The 27,628-nt window shown below is 53.6% G+C and overlaps 1 protein-coding gene across 1 annotated transcript; it reads left to right on the top strand.

The window, feature by feature from the left end:
• The first annotated feature begins 582 nt into the window (after positions 1-582).
• Positions 583-26,887, top strand: LOC146440516 (dynein regulatory complex protein 1-like). Its single transcript, XM_085057209.1, has 21 exons — positions 583-857; positions 2,857-2,950; positions 4,811-4,923; positions 5,700-5,883; positions 6,685-6,822; positions 7,051-7,137; positions 9,126-9,248; positions 10,691-10,830; positions 10,919-11,053; positions 11,136-11,365; positions 11,714-11,880; positions 12,004-12,093; positions 13,032-13,118; positions 13,335-13,510; positions 16,307-16,447; positions 19,928-20,372; positions 20,947-21,042; positions 23,492-23,722; positions 23,825-23,847; positions 24,154-24,275; positions 26,104-26,887. Exons 1-21 carry the CDS (start codon positions 604-606, stop codon positions 26,661-26,663), a joined length of 3,636 nt encoding a protein of 1,211 aa, XP_084913335.1. The 5' UTR covers positions 583-603; the 3' UTR covers positions 26,664-26,887.
• The last annotated feature ends 741 nt before the right edge of the window (positions 26,888-27,628 follow it).

The raw sequence follows: 27,628 nt of genomic DNA, 5'->3' as shown, positions 1-27,628 counted from the left end.
GATCGAGGAGCTTCCCTGGGAATCTCGGCACTCCAGCAAGGATCTCCCTGCCCTTTGCCATCCCCGAATTCCAGCAAAATCCCTCTGGATGGATTCCGAGTGTCCTTGATCCCAGAATCCCGGACTGGTTTGGGAAAGGAAAGGACCTTCAATCCCATTCCATTCCATGGGCAGTGAACTCCCACCACCCCAGGCTGCTCCAGAATTCCCAGGGACACTTCCAGGGATGGAGCAGCCGCAGCTTCCCTGGGAATTCCAGCGTCTCCCCTCATTCCAGCCCCGCCCCCAGCTCCCCGTGGCTGGATCCCAGCGGGAAGAAGCGGCAGGAAGTTTTCCGGTGCCGTTTTTCCCGGAGTTTCCCACGGAAACGCGCCGGGATCGGGGAAAGGGGGGAGGGGCGAGGATGCTCCCGGCGTTGCCAAGCAACGGGATGACACCCGCGCATGCGCAGCACCGCGCCAAGCCACGCGCCGCCGTTGCCAGGCAACAGGAGACGCTCGTTGACTTTGCGCATGCGCAGTGGGCTGCGCGCAGCGCCCGTTGCCGTGGCAACCACAGCGGCGCATGCGCGGTAGCGGGGCTCACCTGCGCTCAGGTGTCGCTATGGAGCAGGGGGAGAGCGGGGAGGTCCCGGAGCCCGAGGAGGCTGATCCCGGTCCCGAAGCCGATCCCGAGGCCGAGCCCGATGCCGAAGCCGAAGCCGATGCCGAGGCTGAAGCCGAAGCCGAGGACGATCCCGAAGCCGATCCCGAAGCCGATCCCGGTGACAATCCCGATTCCGAGCCCGAGCCCGGCGCGGACTGGGAGCGCCAGCAGCGAATCGCCGCTCGCCGCTACCGCGTCGATGTCCGGCGCCGGTGAGCGACCGGAGGGTCCTGATCCCAATTCCCGGCAGGATCCCAATTCCCGGCAGGATCCCAATTCCCGGCAGGATCCCTCCCGCTTTTCCAAGGGGAGTCCCTCTCACTCGAGCGGAAGTGGCGCCGGGGGTCCTTATCCCAAATAGGGCTGGAGCTCGGGAGCTGATCCTAAATTCAATCCCAGGACTCAGGACTGATCCCAAACACACTCCCGGGGCTCGGGATCCAACCCCAGGGCTCAGGACCGACCCTAAACCCATCCCCAGGGGTCAGGACATAATCCCTGGGGTCAAGACTGACCCCAAACTTATCCCCAGGGCTGAGGATTGACCCCAAATCCAACCCCAGAGTTCAGAACACAATCCCAGGGCTCAGGACCGACCCCGAACCCATCCCCAGGGCTCAGGACATAATCTCTGGGCTCAAGACTGACCCCAAACTTATCCCCAGAGCTCAGGATTGACCCCAAACCCAATCCCAGAGCTCAGAACAGAACCCCAGGGCTCAGGAGTGACCCTAAACCCAATCTCCAGGACTCAGGACACAATCCCAGGACTCAAGACTGACCCCAAACTCATCCCCAGGGCTCAGGAATGACCCCAAATCCAACCCCAGGGCTCAGGACTGACCCCAAACCCATCTCCATGGCTCTGGACTGACCCCAAATCCAACCCCAGAGCTCAGGACTATCCAAAACCCAAACCCCAGGGCTCTGAACCCAATCCCAAGGCTCAGAATCTGACCCCAAACTCATCGCCAGGGCTCAGGATCAATCCCAAAGGCTCAGAACCATCCCAAACTCAATTCCAAGGCTCAGGATCTATCCCAAACCCAATCCCAGGGCTCCAAACCCATCCCAAACCCAATCCCTAGACTCCAAACCCATCCCAAACCCAATCCCAAGGTTCAGGACCCATCCCAAACCCAATCCCAAAGCTCCAAACCAATCCCAAATCCAATCCCAGGGCTCCAAACCCAATCCCAAGGCTCCATCCCATCCCAAACCTAATCCCAGAGCTCCAAACCCAATCCCAAGGCTCAGGATCCATCCCAAATTCAGTCCCAGGGCTCTAAACCCAATCCCAGGGCTCTAAACCAATCCCAAACCCAATCACAGGGCTCCATCTCATCCCAAACCAAATCCCCAGGCTCCATCCCATCTCAAACCCAATCCCAGGGCTCCAAACCCAATCCCAGGGCTCCAAACCAATCCCAAATTCAATCCCAAGGCTCAGGATCCATCCCAAACCCAATCCCAAGGCTCAGGATCCATCCCAAACCCAATCCCGAAGCTCCAAACCCAATCCCAAATCCAATCCCAGGGCTCCAAACCCATCCCAAACCCAATCCCAAAGCTCAGGATCCATCCCAAACCCAATCCCAAAGCTCCAAACCCAATCCCAAACCCAATCCCAGGGCTCCAAACCCAATCCCAGAGCTCCAAACCCATCCCAAATCCAATCCCATGGCTCCATCCCATCCCTGATTGAACCCAGGGCTGAGTTGGGATCCCACTTTTCCCTCTTTTTAGGGAAAATCGGGATGGGAACCACCATCTCCCGCCAGCCTGACCCACACCGAGGTGGATCCTATTCCCAATCCATGGTCACATTCCCATCCCTCCAGGCTCCTTACCTCTTCCCACTCCCGAATCCTTTCCCAGGAAACTCCTGGAATTGATCCCGCTGGAATATCCTGAACAGGAATGATCCCACCAGGATCATCCCAGTCCAGCTCCTGCCCCTCCCATCCCAAAATTCCCACCCTGTGGAATTCCCTCCTCCCAAGGGGATGATCCCATATCCCTGGCGGCGTTCCCAGCTCCAGAGGGGGAAGCCTGGATCCCGTTTTTCCCTCGGGAATGCTGTTCCCTGCTTCCCATGGGAACCTCCTGAGGGACAGAGAGATCCTAATGTGCTGAGCTGGGATTGGATCCAGGACGTTCCCAAGCCTTGGGAATGGGAAACATTCCAGGTTTTCCCTGATTTCCACCCAGGATGGCCCTTGGAGAGAAGGTGGAGGCGGAAGAGGAGGAGGAGGAGGAGGAAGAGAAGAGGAAGAGCCTGAAGTTGATTGAGCACACCGGGAAGGTGAGGAAGGATTGGGAATCTCTTCTTGGATCCATTTTTGTTCCTCCTTGGTGTCACCTTGATGGGACAAAAAGCCTGGAGAGAAACTCACCAGGATCGGGATTTTGGATTCAGTGGGAATCTCCTCTTGGATCCATTTTTGTTTCCTGTTTTCCTTCTTGGTGTCACCTTGATGGGACAAAAAGCCTGGAGAGAAACTCACCAGGATCCTTTGGATTTGGGTAGAATCTCTTCTTGGATCCATTTTTGCTCCATATTTTCCTCCTTGGTGTCACCTTGATGGGACAAAAATCCTGGAGAGGAACTCGCCAGGACCAAGACTTGGGTTGGATCCTTGGGATCCAATGGGAATCTCCTCTTGGATCCATTTTTGTTCCTCTTGGATGTCACCTTGATGGGACAAAAATCCAACAGAGAAACCCCCAGGATCAGGATTTGGGATCCAATGGGAATCTCCTCTTGGATCCATTTTTGTTCCATGTTGTCCTCCTTGGTGTCACCTTGATGGGACAAAAATCCAGGAGAGGAACTTCCCAGGACAGGGATTTCAGATCCAATGGGAATCTCCTCTTGGATCTGTTTTTGGTCCATGTTGTCCTCCTTGGCGTCACCTTGATGGGATAAAAATCCAGGAGAAAAACTCCTCATGATTTGGGATCTGATGGGAATCTCCTCTTGGATCCATTTATGTTCCATGTTGTCCTCCTGGGTGTCATCTTGATGGGACAAAAAGCCTGGAGAGGAACTCACCAGGATTGGGATTAGGGATCCAATGGGAATCTCCTCTTGGATCCATCCTTGTTCCTCCTGGATGTCACCTTGATGGGACAAAAAAACTGGAGAGAAATTCACCAGGATTTGAGTGGATCCAGTGGGAATCTCCTCTTGGATCCATTTATGCTCCATGTTGTCCTCCTGAGTGTCACCTTGATGGGACAAAATTCCAGGAGAGAAACTCGCCAGGATCAGGATCCAATGGGAATCTCCTCTTGGATCAGTCCTTATCCTTTACTTTGCTCCTTAGTATCCCATTTATATGGCCAAAAACTGGGAGAGAAACTCCAGGACCAGGATTTGGTTTGGATCCTTTGGATTCCATGGGAATCTCCTCTTGGATCCATTTTTGTTCCATGTTGTCCTCCTTGGCATCACCTCGGTCAGACAAAAATCCAGCAGAGAAACTCACCAGGATAAGGATTTGGGATCCGATGGGAATCTCCTCTTGGATCCATCCTTGTTCCATGTTTTCCTCCTTGGTGTCACCTTGAGGGGACAAAAATCCTGGAGAGGAACTCCAGGATCGGGATTTGGGATTCAGTGGGAATCTCCTCTTGGATCCATCCTTATCCTTTATTTCACTCCTTAGTATCCCATTTATATGACAAAAAACTGGGAGAGAAACCCCAGGACCAGGATTTGGTTTGGATCCTTTGGATACCATGGGAATCTCCTCTTGGATCTATTTTTGTTCCATGTTGTCCTCCTTGGCATCACCTCGGTCAGACAAAAATCCAGCAGAGAAACTCACTAGGATAAGGATTTGGGATCCAGTGGGAATCTCCTCTTGGATCCATTTTTGTTCCATATTTTCCTCCTGGGTGTCACCTTGATGGGACAAAAAGCCTGGAGAGAAACTCACCAGGATTGGGATTTGGGATCTAATGGGAATCTCCTCTTGGATCCATTTTTGTTCCATATTTTCCTCATTGGCATCAACTTGATGAGACAAAAATCCAGGAGAGAAACCCCCAGGTGGGAATTCAGGCTGGATAATTAGGATTTCATTCCCGAAGACCCCAAGGATGGGAAGAATCCGGGATCAGCGTATTCCCAAATTCCAAGGGTGTCCATCCCTGGCAGGTCCTGGCCAAGCTGCTTTTCCACGGGACGCAGCTGCTGACGGACATCCGGGTGGACGCCGATCTGCGGGAATCACGGCGCCGGGAAAAGGAGGGAGAGGAGAATCAGAGGAGGTGAGAGGGAAGGAGCTGGGAATTCGGGAATGCTGCTGGATTCCGATGGAATGTTCAGGGGGATAAAGAGATCCCAAATCCCACCTGGCCCGGGGGATTTTAGGGAGCAATTCCAGAGGTTTCCAGGAGAGCTGGAGAGGGATTTGGGAAAAGGGATGGGAAGGGACAGGGAACAGGGAATGGCTGGATGCTGTGAGCTTTTCCAGCCTTGATAACATGTGGGGATTCCAGGATGGGATGGGAATTGGGGATTGGGAATTGGGAACTGAGAACTGGGAATGGAATTGGGAAGGGAAGAGAATTGGAAGTTGAATTGGGAATGGAATTGGGAAAGAAATCGGGAATTGGGAAAGAAAATGGGAATTGGGAACTGGAAATTGGGAACTCGGAGTTGGGAATGGAATTGGAAATTGAATTGAGAATGGAATTGGGAAAGAAATTGTGAATTGGGAATTGGGAACTGGGAATGGGGAAGGGAATTTGGAACTGGGAATTGGGAATTGGGAATGGAGAATGGGGAATGGGGAAGGGAATTTGGAACTGGGAATTGGGAGAGGAAGGGAATTGGGAATTGGGAAAGGAGGAGAGGGGAACTGGGAACTGGGAATTGGGAATTGGGGAAGGAGGAGAGGGGAATTGGGAACTGGGAACTGGGAATTGGGAACTGGGAATTGCAAACTGGGAATTGGGAACTGGGAAGGGATTTAGGGAAGGTCCCCAAGTTCTGGAGCAATTCCAGTCCCATCGCAGCTCCCTGTTTCCCTGGATTCCCTCAGGCTGGAAAAGCTGCAGAGAGAAGCCAAGCACAGCATGGAGAAGTTGCAGGAGATCAACTCCAAGTGGTCCTTGGCCAAGGAGATGAAGATCCCTCAGGAACTGTGGGAACTGCTGGAGCAGCAGCAGGATCAGTGCGAGAAGCTCCTGGCGGATAAGAATCAACTCATCCAGGAGCTCCAGCAGGTATTTGGGAATGCTGGGAGCTGCTCTGAGGGCTGGGAGAGCTGGGAATGCTCAGCTGGAGAAGGGAAAGATCCAGGGAATGCTCGGAGCCTTTTCCAGAACTTTCCAGGAGAGCTGGAGAGGGATTTGGGAAAAGGGATGGAAACAGGGAATGGCTTCCCAGTGCGAAAGGGGAGCTTGGGCTGGGATTTTGGGAAGGAATTGCTGGCTGGGCTGGAATTCCCAGGGAAGCTGTGGCTGCCCCTGGATCCCTGGGAATGTCCGAGGATGGATTTGGATCCCCTGGAATCATGGCCGATATCAAGGTTGGAGTGGGACGGGACTTAAGGTCCATGGATCCAAACTATTCCAGGATTCTGGGCTCAAGGACACTCGGAATCCATCCAGAGGGATTTTGCTGGAATTCGGGGATGGCAAAGGGCAGGGAGATCCTTGCTGGAGTGCCGAGATTCCCAGGGAAGCTCCTCGATCCCAAAATTCCTTCCCAGGATGGATCCAACCTCAGGCTGGGAGAGCTGGGAATGGAGGGAATTCCCTGGAAATGCAGGGATTGGGGTGGGATTTGGGAAGGGATTCCTGGCTGGGCTGGAATTCCAGGGAAGCTGCGGCTGCCCCTGGATCCCTAGAATCCCCCAGACCATGTTGGATCCCCCTGGGATCATGGAAAATGTTGGGATTAGAACTGAATAATCCTTGAGATGTTTTCCCACCCAACCCATTCCATGACAATTCCATGTCCTGCCCTTTCCATGGTCATTCCCACTCAATTCCCTGTGATTCCATCTTTTCCCTTTTCCCCAGGAGCTGAAATCCAAGGATGAGCAGTACGAGGAAGCCCTGAAGGAGCAGGGAAAGGAGATCCATCTGCTCCTGGAAAGGATGGAAGAGCAGACCAGGCACATGCTGAAAACCTACCGGCACAACCTCCGGCAGATCGAGGTACCCAATTCCCGGAAAAACCGGGAAAAGTGGGAAATCTGCTTTGCTTCTCCATATCTCTTGGGAAAACCACTCGGATTTGTGGCGCTGGGGGAAATCCGGGTGGATGAGGCTGGAATTCGGAGCTCCAAGGGGTTGGGGTTGATTTTGGGAGCGACCTGGAAGCATGGCTGCCTGGTCATTCCCAATCCCTGGTATCCCAGCGTGGAATTTCCATTCCCTCCGCAGAAAACCTTCGAGGAGGAGCGGCGGGAAATGCTGGATAACAACCGGAAAAGGTGGAACGAGACCATCCGGTCCCACAACGACCTGGAGGTGAATCCCGGGAGAGCTTTGGGGTTGTGAGAATGACTGAGGGTGGAAAAGCCCTCTGGGATCACCAAGTCCAAACATTCCCAGTGTCCCCAAGGGCCACATCCACATGGATTTAAATCCCTCTGGGAATGGGGACTCCACCACTGCTCAGGGCTGGAAAACTCTTTCCAGGCAGGAATTGTTCCCAATATCCAACAAAACTTCCCCTGGCATGGCTTGAGGCCATTCCCTCTCATCCCATCCCTTTTTCCCTGGGAGCAGATCCCAATCCCACATGGCTCCAATTTTTCTGGGAATATTGGAGAGGGAGAAGATCCCTCAGGATCCTCTTTTTCTCCAGGCTGAGCTCCTTTCCCAGCTCCCTCAGCCTCTCCTGGTCCTCCAGCCCTATTCCCAACCCATTCCCTTCCCTGGACACTTCCAGCCCTTCCACATCCTGCTTGGAATGCTGGGAGCAGCTCTGCTCTGAAAGACACCATGAAGGAGCTGGATTTTTTGGGATTGTGGTGGGAACAGGATGGTATCAGGATGGATGAGGCTGGATGAGGTTGGATGGGGTTGGATGAGGTTGGATGGGGTTGGATGATTTCAGATGACATTGGATGAGGTTGGATGGGGTTGGATGATTTCAGATGACATTGGATTATGTTGGATGAGGTTGGATGATTTTGGGTGACGATGGATGAGGTTGGATGAGTTTGGATGAAGCTGGATGATGTTGGATGAGGTTGGATGACATTGGGCGAAGATGGATGAGCTTGGATGACAATGGATGAGCTTGGATGAAGTTGGATGATGTTAGATGAGGCTGGATCATGTCAGATGAGGTTGGATGACTTTGGATCAGGTTGGATGACATTGGATGACTTTGGATGAGGTTGGATCAGGCTGGATCATGTTGAATGGGGTTGGAGGAGGTTGGAGGAGGTTGGATAAGATTAGATGATGTCGGATGAGCTTGGATGATTTTGGATGGGGTTGGATGAGGTTGGATGGCAGTGGATGAGGTTGGATGAGTTTGGATGAAGAGGGATGAGGTCAGATGAGGTTGAATGAGGTTGGATGTGGTTGGAGAAGGTTGGGGGAGTTTGGATGAAGAGGGATGAGGTCAGATGAGGTCAGATGAGGTCAAATGAGGTTGGATGGGGTTGGAGGAGGTTGGGGGAGGTTGGATGAGCTTGGATGACATTGGATGAAGTTGGATTAGCTTGGATGAGGTTGGATCAGGTTGGATGGCATTGGATCAGGTTGGATGCAGTTGGATGATTTCGGATGAGGCTGGATGATGATGGATGAGGCTGGATGGTGTTGGATGAGGTTGGATGAGTTTGGATTAAGTCGGATGAGGTTGGATGAGTTTGGATGAGGCTGGATGAGGTTGGATGATGTCAGACGATGTCGGATGAGGGTTGAATGACTTTGGATGAGGTTGGATGACAAGCGATGAAGTCAGATGAGGTCGGATGAGGTTGGATGAAAAGGGATGAGGTCGGATGAGGTTGGATGCCTTTGGAGGAAGTTGGGGGAAGTTGGATGAGGTTGGATGAGCTTGGATGAAAATGGATGACAAATGGATGATGTCGGATGAAGTTGGATGAGGTTGGATGAGCTTGGATGACAATGGATGAGGTTGGATTGGCTTGGATGAGGCTGGATGAGCTTGGAGGAACTTGGATGAGCTTGGATGAAGTTGGATCAGGTTGGATGGCGCTGGATGAGGCTGGATGAGGTTGGATGCAGTTGGATGACTTTGGATGAGGCTGGATGATGTTGGATGAGGTTGGATGATATCAGATGATGTTGGATGAGGTTGGATGAGATTGGATGATGTCAGATGACGTTGAGTGAAGTTGGATGATGTTAAATGGGGTTGGATGATGATGGATGAGGTAGGATGACTTTGGATGATGTTGGATGAGATTGGACAATGTCACATGAGGTTGGGTGAAGTTGGATGATGTTGGATGAGGTTCTCCTTGTTCCCGCAGCTGGAATTCCTGCAGGAGCAGATGGAGAAGGCAGGGGAGTTTGAGAAGCAGCTGATCGAGCTGCAGGATGAGAACACTGAAAACTACGACACCATGAGATTCCAGCTGGAAAAGGATGTGCAGGTACCGGGAAAGGCTCTGGATCAGGGAATCACCACCGGGAATCACAGCATGGTTTGGTGGGAAAAGCCTTCAATCCCATCCTGTTCCACCCCTAACACCTCCCATGATCCCAGTGGGATCCAAATCCATCCTTGGACATTCCCAGGGATCCAGGGGCAGCCACAGCTTCCCTGGGAATTCCAGCCCAGCCGGGAATTCCTTCCCAAATCCCAAGCAATCTCCCCTTTCCCAGGGAATTCCCTCCATTCCCAGCTCTCCCAGCCTGAGGTTGGATCCATCCTGGGAAGGAATTTTGGGATCGAGGAGCTTCCCTGGGAATCTCGGCACTCCAGCAAGGATCTCCCTGCCCTTTGCCATCCCCGAATTCCAGCAAAATCCCTCTGGGTGGATTCCGAGTGTCCTTGATCCCAGAATTCCGGAATGGTTTGAATCCATGGAGATAAAATCCAATCCCATTCCAATCCCACAATCCCATGGGATGATCCAAATCCATCCTTGGACATTCCCAGGGATCCAGGGGCAGCCACAGCTTCCCTGGGAATTCCAGCCCAGCCAGCAATTCCTTCCTAAAATCCCACCCCAAGCTCCCCTTTCCCAGTGGAAAGCCATTCCCTGTTTCCCATTCCTTTTCCCAAATCTCTCCTGGAGCTCCTGGAAAGCTCTGGAAAAGGCTCTGAGCATTCCCTGGATCCTTCCCTTCTCCAGCTGAGCATTCCCAGCTCTCCCAGCCCTCAGAGCATTCCCTGAACTCGCTCCAACATCCTCAATTCCCAATAACCTGGAAGTGTGGGATGTTCCCAGCTGCCTCGGAGCTGTTTTGGGATGGAAACACTCAGCATTCCCAGGGAATGATGCAGAACCATTGGAAAAATGCAAAACATTGGAAAAACAACCTGGAGCTGAAGCCAGGGGAGGCTCCAGAGACAATTTTTCCCTCTCCAAATTCCCAGTTTGGGAACAGCCTTGGGAACAGGGAAAATCCTGGAAAAACCCCAGAGTTTTTTCCAGGAAAACTTTTCCATGGGATATTGGGAATATTGTCTTCCTCAAAAGGGGATAAGTGTAAAATATCCCAATGCAAATCCCAATAAATGCAGAATTCCATGAGGAGGAGGAGCAGGAATTCTCTGTGCACACTGCAGGTGGAAAAAGAAAAACACGTGGAAGGGAAAAATGAAAATTCCCATTGAAAATGGAAGGGATTTGGGGTGGGAATTCCAAACTGGGAGAGGCTGGAATTGGGAATGACTTCCCTGATGTCTGTTTAGGATTTGCCTTTGGATTGCTGCCTGAGGTGGGATTTTGGGAATCACCCTCTGGAAAGGGGAAAAACGCTCGGCCCTGCTGGGATTTAATTCCAACTTTTCTTCCCGGGGAATCCAAACCCTTCCGGGAGTTTTCCTGGCTTTTCCCTAAACTCCGGGTTTCTTTTGGAATTCCAGTACCTGGAGAAGAGGCTCCGGCAGATGAAAGGAATTTACCACCTGAACCAGGTGAAGCTGGAATACAACCTGGAAGTGCTCCGGGAGCTGCACATGGAAAATTCCACACTCCGGTCCTTCCAGAAGCGGAAAATCAGCCGGTAAAACCCATCCCGGGAATTTCCCCTCATTCCAAAGCTTTTCCCACATCTGGGAATTCCCAAATCCAGGCTCTCCATCCCTTCCCAGGCTCCAGTCAGTCCTCAGCCTCCTGAAGGTCAAAATGGCCAAGCAGGAGCAGAAATTCCAAGAGGAGAAGCAGAGTTTGGAATCCGAGTGCGAGCGGATCGCCGGGCAGCTCCAGGAGACGCGGGGCAGGATGAGGTGGGATGGGAATCCTCAGAATTCCGCTCTGGAAAACCGGATTGCGAGATCCGATCCCGCCGGGATCCTTTCTCCCCCGCAGGTACCTGGCGCGCTGCAACTCCGAGAAATTCCGGAAAGTTTGGATCGTGAACGAGGAAGAGGCCAAAGGGTTGGTGAGGGAAGTGCTGGATGCTGATCGGATCATCCACGTGCAGCAGCTGGGAATGCCGTGGGAGGAGCCGGACTTGTGGTTCATGGATAACGTGGGACCCCTGGGAGGGCGCCGGGAGAAGAAGGACGCCATGCAGGTGGCCGTGGAAGTGCTGGAAGGTGGGAATTCCGGGAATTCCTTGGGATTTTCCTCCGGGAAAGGCTCCCCTGTCCCTCCCATCCTTGGGATTTCCTGGTGGGATCTTCCAGCCCTGAGCTGGAGGAAAAATCCTTGGAATGGAGGATAAAAAATTGGGGATGAGAACAAATCTTTGGGATGGAAACCAAATCTTTGGGATGGAAACCAAATCTTCGGGATGGAAAAGAAATCCATGGGGTCTTCCTGCTGGGTTTTTCCTGGTTTTCCCCGTTCCGAAAGCCAGCTGGAATCCCAGGATCTTGGTTTTCCAGGGATTTCCCCCGGTGACTCCAAAGTTTTTTGCTCCCACTTTTCTCTCCGATTCTCAGGGATCCGATCCGGAAAACGGGAGGAGGACAGGAGGAGGAGGAAGAAGAAAGGAAGTGGAGAAGGAGGGAAGGAAGACGAGGAAAAAGTCGAGGAAAGAGCCACATCCCATCCGAACATCTCCAGGGAAACCCTCCGGAAAATCCTGGAGCTCCTGAGCGAGGAGTCGGTGAGAAATTCCAGAGCTCGGGATCCGGGAGAATCCCAAATCCCGAATTTATGGATCCCTTTGGAGTGAGGGCTGGGGATGCTCACTGTGGCTCCTCTCCCTCTTCCCGGCCTTTTTCCCAAGGGATTCCTGGTGGAAAACAAACTCCTGAGGCCCCTGCAGGAGGTGGTGGCACCCAGCAGGATCGTCCGGAAGCTCCAATCCATCTTCGAGGTGAGCTGGGATTGGATTTCTATGGATTGCACTTCCCGCCAGGAATGCTTGGTGTTGGGAGGGTGTGGAGCAGGGAATGTGGAGCTGAACAGGGGAAGGATCCAGGGAATGCTCAGAGCCTTTTCCAGAGCTTTCCAGGAGAGCTGGAGAGGGATTTGGGAAAAGGAATGGGAAACAGGGAATGGCTTCCCAGTGGGAAAGGGGAGATTTGTTGGGATTTTGAGAAGGAATTGCTGGCTGGGCTGGAATTCCCAGGGGAGATGTGGCTGCCCCTGGATCCCTGGGAATGTCCGAGGATGGACTTGGATCCACCTGGGATTGTTGAAGGTGTCAAGGTTGGAATGGGATGGGATTGAAGCTCCATGGATCCCAAACCATTCTGGAATTCTGGGCTCAAGGACACTCGGATTCCATCCAGAGGGATTTTGCTGGAATTTGGGGATGGCAAAGGGCAGGGAGATCCTTGCTGGAGTGCCGAGATTCCCAGGGAAGCTCCTCGATCCCGAAATTCCTTCCCAGGATGGATCCAATCTCAGGCTGGGAGAGCTGGGAATGGAGGGAATTCCCTGGGAAAGGGGAGATTGCTTGGGATTTGGGAAGGAAATCCCAGCTGGGCTGGAATTCCCGGATATTCCATGGCTGCCCCTGGATCCCTGGGAATGTCCAAGGTTTGGGATCATCCCTGCCCATGGAATGGGATGGGAATTGAGGTTTCTTCCCACCTGAAGCATTCCATGATTCCCAGATTCCCAGCTCCAGTTATTTTAATCCCTTCAGGACTCCTCCAGCCTCTTCCCATCCACAGCCATTCCCGGCAATCCCACCTCAACCCCTTCCCACCATTCCTCCTCATCCGGAATTTCCAGAGGGGCTCCCCCTGCTCCCGGAAAACTCCCTCCCCATCCCAAGGAACGCTGACGCAATTCCCGCTCTTCCAGACCTTCCGGATCGAGGACGAGGACGAGCTGCGCGAGCTGCTGGATTTTTTCGTGGAGCACCTATCCCGGGAAGCCACCGACAGCCAGGTGGGATCACCAGGAGATCCAAGGATCCCAGGGAAGCGATCCCAAGAATTCCAGGGATTGGTGTGTTCAATCCAAAATTCTCCCTGGTGATCTGTGCCAGGGATGGGGGGTTTTATTGGGATTTTTGCCTCAAATCCCTAAATTTCCCAATTAAAGAGGTTTGAAATTCCCAGGGGAAGTGGTGGAACATTCCATCTCCAGCTTTTCTCCTTCCAGGACACCCTGGGAGGAGAAGATCCCACGGATCCAGCTCAGGAGGAAGGGAATGGCAGATCCCATTCCCAGATGGATGAGTTTCAATCCCCCCAGAGCTCCAATCCCACCATGTCCATCCAGGTGGACGAAATCCTGAAGATCCTGAAGGAATTCCTGGCGGGTTTCGACAAGCTCAGGTGGGAATGGGGATGGATTGGCGTTGGGAAAGAGCCAAACCAGGATCCAGGGAATGTTCTGGGAGATCCTGGATGGAGAAAGATCTTCCCAACCTTCCCTGCTCCACCACAGAGGGATCAGGAGATTCCCGAGGCTGGGAAGAACCAGGCAGGAGATGATCCATGAGCCGGGAAGGGAGGGAAAGATGGAGTTTGTTCTCTATCCCAAGGATTTGTCTCCATCCCAAAATTTTATTCTCCATTCCACAGTTTTTTTCTCCATCCCAAGACTTTTGCTCCATCCCAAAATTTTGTTCTACATCCCAATATTTTTTTCTCCATCCCAAATATTTGTTCTCCATCCCAAATATTTTTTCTCATCCCAAGGGTTTGTTCCCCAACCCAAGATTTTTTCCTCCATCCCAAAGATTTGTTTTCTATCCCAAATATTTGTTCTCATCCCCAAGTATTTATTCTCCATCCAAAGGATTTTTTCTCCATCCCAAGATTTTTCCTCCATCCCAAGATTTTTCCTCCATCCCAAGGATTCATTCTCCATCCCAAGGTTTTCTTCTTCATCCCAAATATTTGTTCTCCATCCCAAGATTTTATTCTCCATCCCAAGGATTTGTTCTCCATCCCAAGATTTTTTCTCCATTCCACAGGTTTTCTTCTCCATCCCAAATATTTTTTCTCATCCCAAGGGGTTTTTCTCCATCTCAAGGATATGTTCTCCATCCCAAAGATTTGATCTCCATCCCAAGAGTTTTTGCTCCATCCCAAAAGTGTTTTCTACATCCCGATATTTTTTTCTCCATCCCAAGATTTTTCTCCATTCCACAGTTTTTTTTGTCCATCCCAAGATTTTTTGCTCCATCCCAAAATTTTGTTCCACATCCCAAGATTTTTTTCTCCATCCCAATATTTTTTTCTCAATCCCAAGATTTTTTTCTCCATTCCAGTTTTTTTCTCCATCCTAAATATTTTTTCTCATCCCAAGGGTTTGTTCCCATCCCAAGATTTTTTCCTCCATCCCAAAGATTTGTTTTCTATCCCAAATATTTATTCTCATCCTCAAGTATTCATTCTCCATTCCAAGGATTTTTCCTCCATTCAAAGAGTTTGTTCTCCACCCCAAGATTTCATTCTCCATCCCTGAGAATTTTTTCTCTATTCCACAGGTTTTTTCTCCATCCCAGGATTTTCTTCTCCATCCCAAATATTTGTTCTCATCCCAAGGATTTTGTTCGCCATCCCAAAGATTTGTTTTCTATCCCAAAGATTTGTTCTCACCCCCAAGTATTTATTCTCCATCCCAAGGAGTTTTCCTCCATCCCAAAGATTTGTTCTCCATCCCAGGAGTTTTTTCTCCATCCCAAGATTTTATTGTCCATCCCAAGGATTTTTTGTCCATCCCAAAGATTTGTTTCCCTTCCCAAGGATTTTGTTCTCCATCCCAAGCATTTGTTCTCTATGCCAAGGGTTTATTCTCAATCCCAAGGATTTCTTCTCCATCCCAGGATTTTGTTTTCTATCCCAAATATTTGTTCTCATCCCCAAGTATTTATTCTCCATCCCAAGGAATTTTTCTCCATCCCAGGAGTTTTTTCTTCATCCGAAGATTTTATTGTCCATCCCAAGATTTTTTTCTCCATCCTAAATATTTGTTCTCATCCCCAAGTATTTATTCTCTATTCTAAGGATTTTGCCTCTATCCCAAGACTTTTTCTCCATCCCAAGAATTTTTTCTCCATCCCAAGGGGTTGTTCCTCATCCCAAATATTTGTTTTCATCCCAAAGATTTTGTTCTCCATCCCAAGGGTTTTTTCTCCATCCCAAAGGTTTCTTCATCCCAAGGAGTTTTTCTCCATCGCAGGAGTTTTTTCTTCATCCCAAGATTTCATTGTCAATCCCAAGAATTTATTCTCCATCCCAGGATTTGTTCTCCATCCCAAGGAGTTTTTCCTCCATTCCAAGAGTTTTTCCTCCATCCCAAGACTTTTTTTCTCCATCTCAGGAATTTGATCTCCATCCCAAATATTTGTTCTCATCACCAAGTATTTATTTTCCATTCCAAGGATTTGTCCTCCATCCCCAGGGGTTTTTCTCCATCTCAAAGATTTGTTCTCCATCCCAAGGATTTCTTCTCCATCCAAAATATTTGTTCTCATCCCCATGTATTTATTCTCTATTCCAGGGATTTTTTTTTCTCCATCCCAAGAGTATGTTCTCCATCCCAAATAATTGTTCTCATCCCAAGGATTTTGTTCTCCATCCTAAAAATTTGTTCTCCAACCCAAGGATTTCTTCTCCTTCCCAAAGATCTGTTTTCTATCCCGAAGCTTTGTTCTCATCCCAAGTGTTTATTCTCTATTCCAAGGATTTTTCCTCCATCCCAAAGATTTGTCCATCCCAAGGATTTTTTCTCCATCCCAAGGATTTTTTCTCCATCCCAAGGATTTTTCCTCCATCCCAAGATTTTTTTCTCCATCCCAAGGGGTTGTTCTCCATCCCAAATATCTGTTCTCATCCCAGGAGTTTGTTCTCCATCCCAAAGATTTATTTTCTATCCTAAGGATTTTTCCTCCATCCTAAGGATTTTTCCTCCATCCCAAAGATTTGTTCTCCATCCCAAGGGCTTTTTCTCATCCCCAAAGATTTGTTCTCCATCCCAAAGATTTGTTCTCCATCCCAAGGAATTTTTCACCATCCCAAGGAATTTTTCCTCCATCCCAAGAGTTTATCCTCCATTCCCAAGACTCTTTTCCCCATCCCAAGGTTTTGATCTCCATCCCAAAGTTCGTTTCCCATCCCCAGGTATGACGGACCTCCCAAGGAGGTCCTGGACGTCCGGGACAATTCCAAGGACGGGGAATACTGGGAAGCCCTGAGCAGCATCGTTCCCAAGAGGACACTCAAACTCTGGGATGCGCTTGGAGCTGCATTCCTGGAATATCAGTGAGTTCCTGGGGGATGACAACAATCCCAGGGGTTTTGCATGTTATCCCAGGATTTTCCACACGATCCCGATGTCCTTTCCCAGTAAAGTGCTGACCCACAGAGCCGAGCTCTTTTCCGAGGCCACCCTGCTGCAGCAGAAGAACTCGGAGCTGGGAATGCTGCTGGAGGAATATTTGGGATCCGGATGCACCCGGTGAGCTCGGCACCCGATCCCTGGGGATATTCCAGACCCGGATCCCACCGGGATGGGGCTAAACCTGGGAATGGCCAGCGCCAGGCGTGGATTTCCTGGGATCCGAGCCGGGAATTCCTGGCGGGGATTAATAAACCATTCCCAACCCTGGATCCGTGTGAGACCTGTGAGGAGCAGCTGAGTGACCCCACGATCCAGGGAATTCTCGGAATTGTGGGAAATGCCGCAAAACCGCGGGAATTGTGGCATGGAGTCATCCAATCCCGGAATGTTTTTGGTGGGAAGGGACCTCAAATCCCATCCTGTTCCAATCCCGACTCATTCCCCGATCCCAGGTCTCTCCAACCTGGCCTGGGACACTTCCAGGGATCCAGGGGCAGCCACCGGAATTTTCCAGGATTTTTTTTCCAATATCCCACCTATCCCTGAGAAGGCTGAGTATCCGTGGGTCACACAAACCCCATGGAATGCTCCAGGCTGGAATTCCTGGTGGAAAAATACCTGAGAAGAATTCCTGCCCGGAAAGGATTTCCCAGCCCTGGCAGAGCTGCCCAGAGCAGGGGTGGAATTCCCATTCCTGCTGGGATTTCGATCCACGTGGATCCACTGGGCGGTGCTGGGAATGGTTGGACTCGGTGATTCCAGAGGGTTTTCCACCCTAAAGAATTCCACGATCTCAATCCCCACATTCCCTTTGCTTCCCAAACATCTTTCCCCCCTCCGGCTCTTCCCAAAAATCCCACCAGGACCACCTTTCCCTCATTCACAGCTATCCCTAATTCCCACCATTCCAGGCCAGGATTCCCTAAAATCAGCCCCAGAGGATGAGTTTTTTCCAGGAGGGAATTTTCCCATCCCTGCCAACCTCCACTCCCCCATTCCCGCCGCTTCAATCTCATTCCCAGCTGGATTCCCAGCCGGTTTTATCTTTGACCTTGAATCCCAGACCTTGGAAAACACTGCTCGGACCTTTTCTCATTCCACAGGAAAAAAACACTTTTTTTTTTTTTTTTCCTGTTGTTTGGCTTCCCTTGGAAAATTTTTGGATTTCTCCCGGGGATTTTGGGGCAGGTTTGGGGGATTTTGGGGGGCGACTCCCGGGGCGGGAATAGGAACAAACACGGAATGTTGGAGCGAGTGGAAAACAGGGAAAAGGGAAAACGCCAGGGCGACGCTGCCCCTGGAAAATCCTGAGGGATCATTCCAGAGGGAAAAAACCGAGCAGCTTCCAGCGGGGTGGGAAAAGGGGATATGGGGATACGAAATTTCGAAATTCCCGCTGTAATCACAACCCACCGGGAGCGCTGAGCGGGGCGGAACCGGGGCGGGAGCGGGGCGGGAGCGGGGCGGGACCGGTAACCTCCCCCGGAGCTTCATCCCGACCCTCCCATCCCTCCGCACCCTCCGGGAGCACCGGGAATGCCGCGGCAGGTCGAGCGGAGCCCCCTGCGCCGCCTGCTCCGGAGGAGGGAGCGCTGCAACCGGTGCCGAGAGCGCTCCGCCAGGTGAGACCCCACCTCGGCACCCCCGGCACCGGGAACTCGGCCCGGGAAAGCCGGTACCGGCACCGGGAAGGGCCCGGAGACACCGGCGTGCCACGTGGAGAGGGCCCGAGGTGGGGAGCGGGACCGGGCACCGGAACGGCCCCGAGTTTGGGGGAGCGGAGCAGCCCCGGGGCTTGGGGTCCGAGAACCGGAGGAGTCCCGTGGTTAGGGGACACCGGACCGGGCACCGGAACGGCCCCGAGTTTGGGGGAGCGGGATAGTCCCGGGGTTTGGGGTCCGAGAACCGGAGGAGTCCCGGGGTGAGGGGTCAGGGTCCGAACCCCTGCGGGGTGTCTGGGACTGGACACCGGACACCGGACCGGACACCAGAACAATCGCGGGGGTGGGGACCTTGGACCGGACATCGGAGCAGCCCCGGGTGGGGTGAGTGACACCGGACCGGACATCGGAGCAGCCCCGAATTTGGGGGAGCGGGGTAACCCCGGGGCTGGGGGTCCGAGAACCGGAGCAGCCCCGAGTTTTGGGGACCGGGACCGGGACATGGGGTTCCGAACCGAGCACCGGAACAGCCCCGGGTTTGGGGGTCCGAGAACCGGAGCAGCCCCGAGTTTTGGGGACCGGGACATGGGGTTCCGAACCGAGCACCGGAACAGCCCCGGGTTTGGGGGTCCGAGAACCGGAGCAGCCCCGAGTTTTGGGGACCGGGAAAGGGACGTGAGATCCAGAACCGAGCACCGGAACAGTCCCGAATTTGGGGGAGCGGGGTAGCCCCGGGGCTGGGGGGTCCCAGAACCGGAACAGCCCCGAGTTTTGGGGACCAGGACCGGGACATGAGATCCAGAACCAGGCACCGGAACAGCCCTGGGGTTGGGGGTCCGAGAACAGGAGCAACCCCAAATTTGGGGACATGGGGTCCGGGAAAGGCCACCGGAGCTGCCCCGGGGCGAAGGTCTCGGTCCGTCCTCGGTGCTGGGGCTCCGAGAACCGGAGCAGACCGAGTTTGGGCGACGGGGACCGAGACATGGGGTTCCGGACCGGGACTGGGACAGTCCGGGCACTGGGGGTCTGAGAATCGGAGCAGCCCCGAGTTTGGGAATTGGGACATGTGGTCCTGGACAGGCAGCAGCCCCGAGTTAGGGTGACCAGGACCGGGATACGGGGTCCAGAACCGAGCACGGGAGCAGCCCCGGGGCTAAAATCTCGGTCCGTCCCGGCGCTGGGGCTCCGAGAACCGGAGCAGCCCCGAGTTAGGGTGACCAGGACCGTGATGTGGCGTCCAGAACCGAGCACCGGCGCTGCCTCTAGGGGGAAATTCTCGGTCCGTCCAGGCGCTGGGGCTCAGAGAACCGGAGCAGCCTCGAGTTTTGGGGACCGGGACCGGGATACGGGGTCCAGAACCGAGCACCGGAGCAGCCCCGGGGCTAAAATCTCGGTCCGTCCCGGCGCTGGGGCTCCGAGAACCGGAGCAGACCGAGTTTGGGTGACCAGGACCGGGACATGGTGTCCAGAACCGAGCACGGGAGCAGCACCGGGGCTAAAGTCTCGGTCCGGCTCTGGGGGCTCCAGGCGCGGGGATCGCGGCTGGGGCAAACCCCGGGCCGGTCCCGGGCATTTCCGCCGCCGTCCCCGCGGTCCGGAGCCCCCCGGCAGCGGCCCCGGGGCGGTGTCAGCGGGCGGGCGGGTGAGTCACGGGCAGGAAACCGCGCGGTTGCATCACAAGCGGCGCTGCTCGTCCGGTCGGGGCGAGCTGGAAAATCCCGTTCCGTGCCTCCCCAGCAGCAGCATGGATAAAGGAAGCGATCCCAGCCCCAGCGCCGCCTCGGCCGCTGCGTCGCCCGGCTCCAACCTCAAGGAGGAATTGCTGTGTCCCATCTGCTACTGCCCTTTCCGGGAAGCCGTGACCCTCTCCTGCGGCCACAACTTCTGCAAGGTGTGCGTCAGCAAATCCTGGGAGAACCGGCGCCACGTGTGTCCCCTGTGCAAGGAGAATTCCTCCCTGGAAGATCTCCGCGTCAACCACACCCTCAACAACCTGGTGGAGCTGATCCTGAAGGAGGAGGAGAAGCGGGAAGGCCGCGGCGCTGCTCGCTGCCCGGTCCATGGCGAGGAGCCCAAGTTTTTCTGCCTCGAAGACAAGGAGCTGGCGTGCTTCGCCTGCCAGAGCTCCAAGCAGCACGAAGGGCACAAGATGCGGCCGGTGCGGGAGGCGGCGGCGGATTTTCGGGTGAGGATGGGTGGCGGGGAGAGGCATCCCGAAATTTGGAGGTGTCCCAAATGTGCCGCGGCGGGATTTGGGATGAAGCAGCCACGCTTCCCTGCGGGAATGCCGCGGCTGCTGGATGCTCTTTAATTAATGTCCTTTAATTATCCGGATGCGGCGGGAAAGGGGAGCGGGATGATGCTTCCCGGCGGTTTGGAGCCCAGGGAATGCTGGATCCCGGCTCGGATCCGGTCGCGCTGGTTATTCCAGGGTCGGGAGAAGAGCTGGGGTTTGGGAGTTGCACAATTCCCGCAGAAAGGAGGGACGGGGATGGGGATGGGGAGGCAGCGGGGAGCTGGGAATGCCGCCAGGACACGCTGGAAAGCAGCCGGTGCTGCTCTGACTCATCCCACGGCTTTTGGGATGAGCTGGAGTTCAAACGCGGCGGGAAAACCTTGGCTGGGGTGGGAATGGGGCTGCCCGATGAGACATCCCGAAAAGGAGGGGAAAGGCTGGATCGAGCCGGGATCCAAGGATTTATCCACACGGGAAATCCCGGGAATGTGGGAATTCTGAGGGTGTCTCCTCCTCCCGGCAGGCCAAGCTGGCGAACATGGAATCTTCCCTGAGGGATAAAGCCAAGGATTTCGGGACGGTGCATCGCTCCTACGAATCCATCTCCCGGCACAATAAGGTGAGTGTTCCCTGCTGGAGGTGGGATTGATCCCGATCCTGATCCCGATCCCAGTCCTGGGAATGCAGCTGGGGTGGAGTGCTGATCCCATCCTGGGAAAGGAGAGCAATTTGGGATTTGGGAAGTGGGACCAGGAATTTGGGAAGGGCAGTGGGGTCCCAGTAATCCCAGTGAATTCCTGAGCACTGGAGCTGCTTGGAGAGCTCCAGCAAAGGGAACTCCAGGGAATTTGGGTGCTCTGGAGATGGGATTGATCCTGATCCCAGTCCTGATCCCAATCCTGCACAAGCACAAGCTTCCCTGGGAATGCAGCTGGGGTGGAGCGCTGATCCCATCCCAGGAAAGGAGAACAATGGGAATTTGAGAAGTGGAAGCAGGAATTTGGGAAGGTCAGCTTGATCCCAGTGAATTCCTGAGGGCAGGAACTGCTCGGAGAGCTCCAGGAGGGGAAGTCCAGGGAATTTTGGTGCTCCAGAGATGGGATTGATCCTGATCCTGACCGTGAATGCAGCTGGGGTGGAGCACTGATCCCATCCCAGGAAAGGAGAGCAATTTGGGATTTGGGAAGTGGGAGCAGGAATTTGGGAAGGGCAGCATGATCCCAGTGATTCCAGTGAATTCCTGAGCACTGGAGTTGCTCAGAGAGCTCTGGGAAAGGGATTCCAGGGAATTTGGATGCTCTGGATGTGGGATTGACCCAGATCCTGATCCCAATCCCAATCCCGATCCCAATCCCAATCCTGCACATGCACACACTTCCTTGGGAATGCAGCTGGGGTGGAGTGCTGATCCGATCCCAGGGAAGGAGAGCAATTTGGGATTTGGGAAGCAGGGATGGGAATTTGGGAAGGGCAGTGGGGTCCCAGTAATCCCAGTGAATTCCTGAGTGCTGGAGCTGCTTGGAGAGCTCCAGGAAAGGGAACTCCAGGGAATTTGGGTGCTCTGGAGGTGAGATTGACCCGGATCCTGATCCAAATCCCAATCCTGATCCCAATCCTGCACATGCATATGCTTTCCTGGGAATGCAGCTGGGGTGGAGCACTGATCCCATCCCAGGAAAGGAGGACAGTGGGGATTTGGGAAGTGAGATGGAAATTTGGGAAGGTCAACATGATCCCATGGAATTCCTGAGGGCAGGAACTGCTCGGAGAGTTCCAGGAAAGGGAAGTCCAGGGAATTTGAATGCTCCAGAGATGGGATTGACCCTGATCCCAATTCCAAACCTGCACATGCACACACTTTCCTGGGAATGCAGCTGGGGTGGAGCGCTGATCCCATCCTGGGAAAGGAGAGCAATTTGGGATTTGGGAAGTGGGAGCAGGAATTTGGGAAGGGCAGCGTGATCCCAGTGATCCCAGTGAATTCCTGAGCACTGGAGCTGCTCAGAGAGCTCTGGGAAAGGGATTCCAGGGAATTTGGGTGCTCTGGAGGTGGGATTGACCCAGATCCCAATCCCGATCCCAATCCCAATCCTGCACATGCACACACTTTCCTGGGAATGCAGCTGGGGTGGAGCACTGATCCCATCCCAGTGAAGGAGAGCAAATTGGGATTTGGGAAGCAGGGATGGGAATTTGGGAAGGGCAGCTTGATCCCAGTGATCCCAGTAAATCCCTGAGTACTGGAGCTGCTTGGAGAACTCCAGCAAAGGGAAGTCCAGGGAATTTGGGTGATCTGAAGATGGGATTGACCACGATCCCAATCCTGATCCCAATCCCAATCCTGATCCCAATTCTGCACATGCACACACTTCCCTGGGAATGCAGCTGGGGTGGAGCACTGATCCCATCCCAGGAAAAGAGAGCAATTTGGGATTTGGGAAGCAGGGATGAGAATTTGGGAAGGTCAGGGTGATCCCAGTGATCCCAGTGAATCCCTGAGCACTGGAGCTGCTCAGAGAGCTCTGGGAAAGGGATTCCAGGGAATTTGGGTGCTCTGGAGATGGGATTGATCCAAATCCCAGTCCTGATCCCAATCCTGCACATGCATATGCTTTCCTGGGAATGCAGCTGGGGTGGAGTGCTGATCTCATCCTGGGAAAGGAGGATGGTGGGGATTTGGGAAGCAGGGATGGGAATTTGGGAAGGTCAGCATGATCCCAGGGAATTCCTGAGCACTGGAGCTGCTTGGAGAGCTCCAGGAGGGGAAGTCCAGGGAATTTGGGTGCTCTGGAGGAGGGATTGATCCTGATCCCAATCCTGATCCCGATCCCAATCCTGCACAAGCACACACTTCCTTGGGAATGCAGCTGGGGTGGAGCGCTGATCCGATCCCGGGAAAGGAGAGCAAATTGGGATTTGGGAAGTGGGGATGGGAATTTAGGAAGGGCAGCATGATCCCAGTGAATCCCTGAGCACTGGAGCTGCTCAGAACAGAACCCCAGGGAATTCCGGCGCTCCAGAGGGCTGCGCCGCCATTCCCACCTGGAGCAAGGCTCTGCCATTCCCAGGCGGAATCGGAGCGGCTGGAGCGGCAGGTGAAGTGGGAGTTCGAGAAGCTGCACAAGTTCCTGCGGGACGAGGAGCAGGCGCTGCTGGCCGAGCTGCGGGAGGAGGCGCGGCGGAAGCAGGATGTCATCCAGGGCAAGATGGAGCAGCTGGCCGAGGAGAGCAAGGCGCTGCTCCGCGAGGCCCAGCAGCTCCAGGCGGATCTCGAGCAGGACGACTACACGTTCCTGATGGTAATTCCCACTCTTCACCCCAATCCCAACTTCCCTGCTGGCTGTCGGAATTCCGGCGGTGATCGGGATCTGATTCCCGGTGTTTCCTCTTTTCTTTCCCAGACGCACAAGAACCGCAAGCGCAGGTAGGTCCTGATCCCACCATATCCGTGGGAATCTTGGAATGGCTGAGCTTTTCCCGGGGGCTGGATGGGATTTCCTGGAGTGAGATCCCTGCTCCAAGAAAATTCCAGTGTCCCCTCCGAGTCCAGGAGGTGCTGGATGTCCCCTGGGTGCTCTGGGCACGACGGGAGGACTAAAAGTGGAATTGCAAGATTTGGGGAAGCGTTAAATCCCTGGTTTCATGGGATTTGAGGGAAAATGACGCTTGAGAGATGCTGGGTGCTGTTGGGAAGCTCCATCCCCATCCTTTCTCCATGGCCAATCCCTAGGATCGCCTGCACGGCCGAGCAGCCAGAGGCCATTCCCTTGGGAATGCTCCTGGATGTCGCCAAGTACTTGGGATCGCTCCGGTACAACGTGTGGAAGAAGATGCTGGACACCATCACCGTGGGTGAGGAGAGGGGGACAGCCGGAGGGGGCTTTTCCAGGGGTGGGAAAATGGGGAATAAGGAGATGGATCCCCTCCAAAGGGGGGTTGTGGGGTCTGGAGAGATGGAGAACCTGGAGCTGGAATTGCTGTCAAAGGGTGGTTATCCCAGGAGTGGTTGGTCCTGGAAAGATGGGAAATGTGGATCTGGATCCACCCCAAAGGATGGATTTCCCGGGGTGGTTGGTCCTGGAAAGATGGAAAATGTGGATCTGGATCCACCCTAAGGGATGGATGTCCCAGGAGTGGTTGGTCCTGGAAAGATGGAAAACACGGAGATGGGAAACCCCAAAGGTGGTTGTGGGGTCTGGAGAGATAGGAAACATGGAGATGGAATTCCTGTCAAAAGGTGGTTATCCCAGGGGTGGTTGGTCCTGGAAAGATGGGAAATGTGGAACTGGATCCACCCCAAAGGATGGATGTCCCAGGAGTCGTTGGTTCTGGAAAGATGGAAAACACGGAGATGGGAACATCCAAAGGGTGGTTGTAGGGTTTGAAAAGATGGGAAATATGGAGCTGGAATTCCTGTCAAAAGATGGATGTCCCTGAGGTGCTAGATGTTGGGAAGATGGGAAACATGGAGGTGGATTCCTCCCCAAAGGGTGGTTGTAGGGTCTGGAGAGATAGGAAATGTGGAGCTGGAATTCCTGTCAAAGGGTGGTTATCCCAGGGGTGACTGGTCCTGGAAAGATGGAAAACGTGGAGATGGGAATCCCTAAAGGTGGTTGTGGGGTCTGGAGAGATGGGAAATATGGAACTGGAATTCCTGTCAAAGGATGGATGTCCCTAAGGTGGTAGATGTTGGGAAGATGGGAATCCCCAAAGGGTGGTTGTGGGGTCTGGAGAGATGGGAAATATGGAGCTGGAATTCCTGTCAAAGGATGGTTAGCCTAGGGATGGTTGGTCCTGGAAAGATGGGAAATGTGGAACTGGATTCACCCTAAAGGATGGTTGTCCCAGGAGTGGTTGGTCCTGGAAAGATGGGAAACATGGAGGTGGATTCCTCCCCAAAGGGTTGTTGTAGGGTCTGGAGAGATGGGAAACACGGAGCTGGAATTCCTGTCAAAAGATGGATGTCCCTGAGGTGGTAGATGTTGGGAAGATGGGAAACATGGAGGTGGATTCCTCCCAAAAGGGTGGTTGTAGGGTCTGGAGAGATGGGAAACATGGAGCTGGAATTCCTTTCAAACGGTGGTTGTCCTGGGGGTAGTGGAGTCTGGAAAGATGGGAAACATAGAGCTGGGATGGGGACTGGAGAGCTCAAAGGATGCTCCAGGGATGTTTCTACCTGAAAGGGAGATTTTGGAATGTGCATTTCCCAGTGGTGATGTGGGATAGGGATGGATGGATCCATAGAAAGATCCATGGATGGATGGATGGATCCATGGATGGATGCATGGAGAGCTCCATGAAGGGATGGATGGATGGATGGATGGATGGATGGATCCATGAATCCATGAAGAGCTCCATGGAAGGGATCCATGGATGATGGATCCATGGATGGATGGATGGGTGGATTCATGGAGAGCTCCATGGATGGATGGATGGAGGGAGGGAGGGAGGGATGGGTGGATCCATGGAGAGCTCCATGGAGGGAGGGAGGGATGGATGGATGGATGGATCCATGGAGATCTCCATGGAAGGGATGCATGGATGGAGGGATGGGTGGATCCATGGAGAGCTCCATAGAAGGGATGGATGGATGGGTGGATCCATGGAGATCTCCATGGATGGATGTATGGATCCCTGCCACACTGTAACCTTCCCATACAACATTCCCACTCCCTTCCAGTCCCATTCAGCCTGGATCCCAACTCGGCCGCCGGCTGGCTCTCGGTATCCGAGGACCTCTCCAGCGTCTCCAGCGGTGGCTTCAAACTCTCCGTGGAGAACCCGGAGCGCTTCACCTCCGCCCCCTGCATCCTGGGATCCCGCGGCTTCTCCGACGGCTTCCACACCTGGGAGGTGGACCTGGGCGGGCTGACCAACTGGAGGGTGGGCGTGTCCCGGCACCACTGCGGCTCCAGCTGGACGTTCCACCACGATTCCCACTCGGGATTCTGGTACATCTACCACCTTCCCGGGAAAGACGAGTGCCGCGCCTCCAATGCCGTGCGCTCCGAAGCGACGCCGGGAAACCTCCGGAGGATCCGGGTGGAGCTGGATTGCTCCGAGGGGGAATTGTCCTTCTACGACGCCGAGCTCCGGAGGCACATCTACACGTTCCACGAGAAATTCGGTGGGATTGTCTTCCCGTATTTCTACGTGGGGGAAGCCCAGGGGGGAGCCAAGGCCAAAACGCTCCGGATTTGCCCGCTCCGGGTCCGTGTCCATGAGGATATCCCGGATTAGGGGTTTCCAGCTTTTCCAGTGAAGTTCTCCAGGTGCTTTTCCAGCTTTTCCAGTGGGGTTCTCCAGGTGCTTTTCCAGCTTTTCTGGTTGCGTTCTCCAGGTGCTTTTCCAGCTTTTCTGGTTGCGTTCTCCAGGTGATTTTCCAGGGGGAAAAAACAACAGGGATAAAAGGAATATTTGTTTGTAGTTTGTAGGTTTTTATCGTTAATAAATGTTAATAAACTTTTCCTGTGTGGTTCTGTTCCCAAATCCCAACTTTTCCTGCCCCACCCCACTGTGGATCCAAGCTGGGAAGGCTATTGGGAGAAGGGATTTCCTTGTCAGGGGATATAAATAAGGAATTACAAAATTTAGGGGCTTTTCCTGCGGATTTCAGGGATTCAGGAATCCCTGCTGTGGATGGCGATCCTTATCTTGGAATGGGAAAATCCCATAGGATTTGGCTGGACAATGGGGCGCACCCCTGGGAGTATCCCACCTTCTCCCCCATCCCTTTTCCCATGGCTTTATCCCTCCAAGGGGCTTTTCCCCGAATTCCCAGCTCCAGGAAGCGCCGGGAGGTGAAGGAAGTTTGGGATTGGGATGGGAGGAGGCCAAAACCATCACATCCAAATGGCTTTTTCCAGAATCTAGGTGAGTCCTTGGGATTTCAGGTGATTCCACAGGGGAAGGGAGGGGCTGGGTGGTCCATCCTGCCCTTTTCGTGTCCTTTTCCTGCTTTTTTCCTGTCTGGATTCCACCAGGAGTGACAGGTTTCCATGGTTTCCCACCATTTGCTCGGGAAGCTCCGTAGGAACAGGAGCTGGAGGAGGAGAACAAAAGGGAGATGTTAGAGCTGGAGGCGAGTGGGACCACGCCCGGATCCTCCCACGGCGTATCCCTGGATACGGGAAAAGCAGGAAAAGCAGCGGGAGTGTCCCAGCTCCCTCCATGCATTGCGTCTCTGTCCATTCCCACTCCATTCT

The sequence above is a fragment of the Lichenostomus cassidix genome, chromosome 3 (assembly GCF_008360975.1).
Source record: "Lichenostomus cassidix isolate B80296 chromosome 3, HeHo_3.0, whole genome shotgun sequence".
Classification (NCBI taxonomy): Eukaryota; Metazoa; Chordata; class Aves; order Passeriformes; family Meliphagidae; genus Lichenostomus; species Lichenostomus cassidix.
Note: the sequence above shows the minus strand (reverse complement) of the source record. Positions and strands in the feature narration are given on the sequence as shown.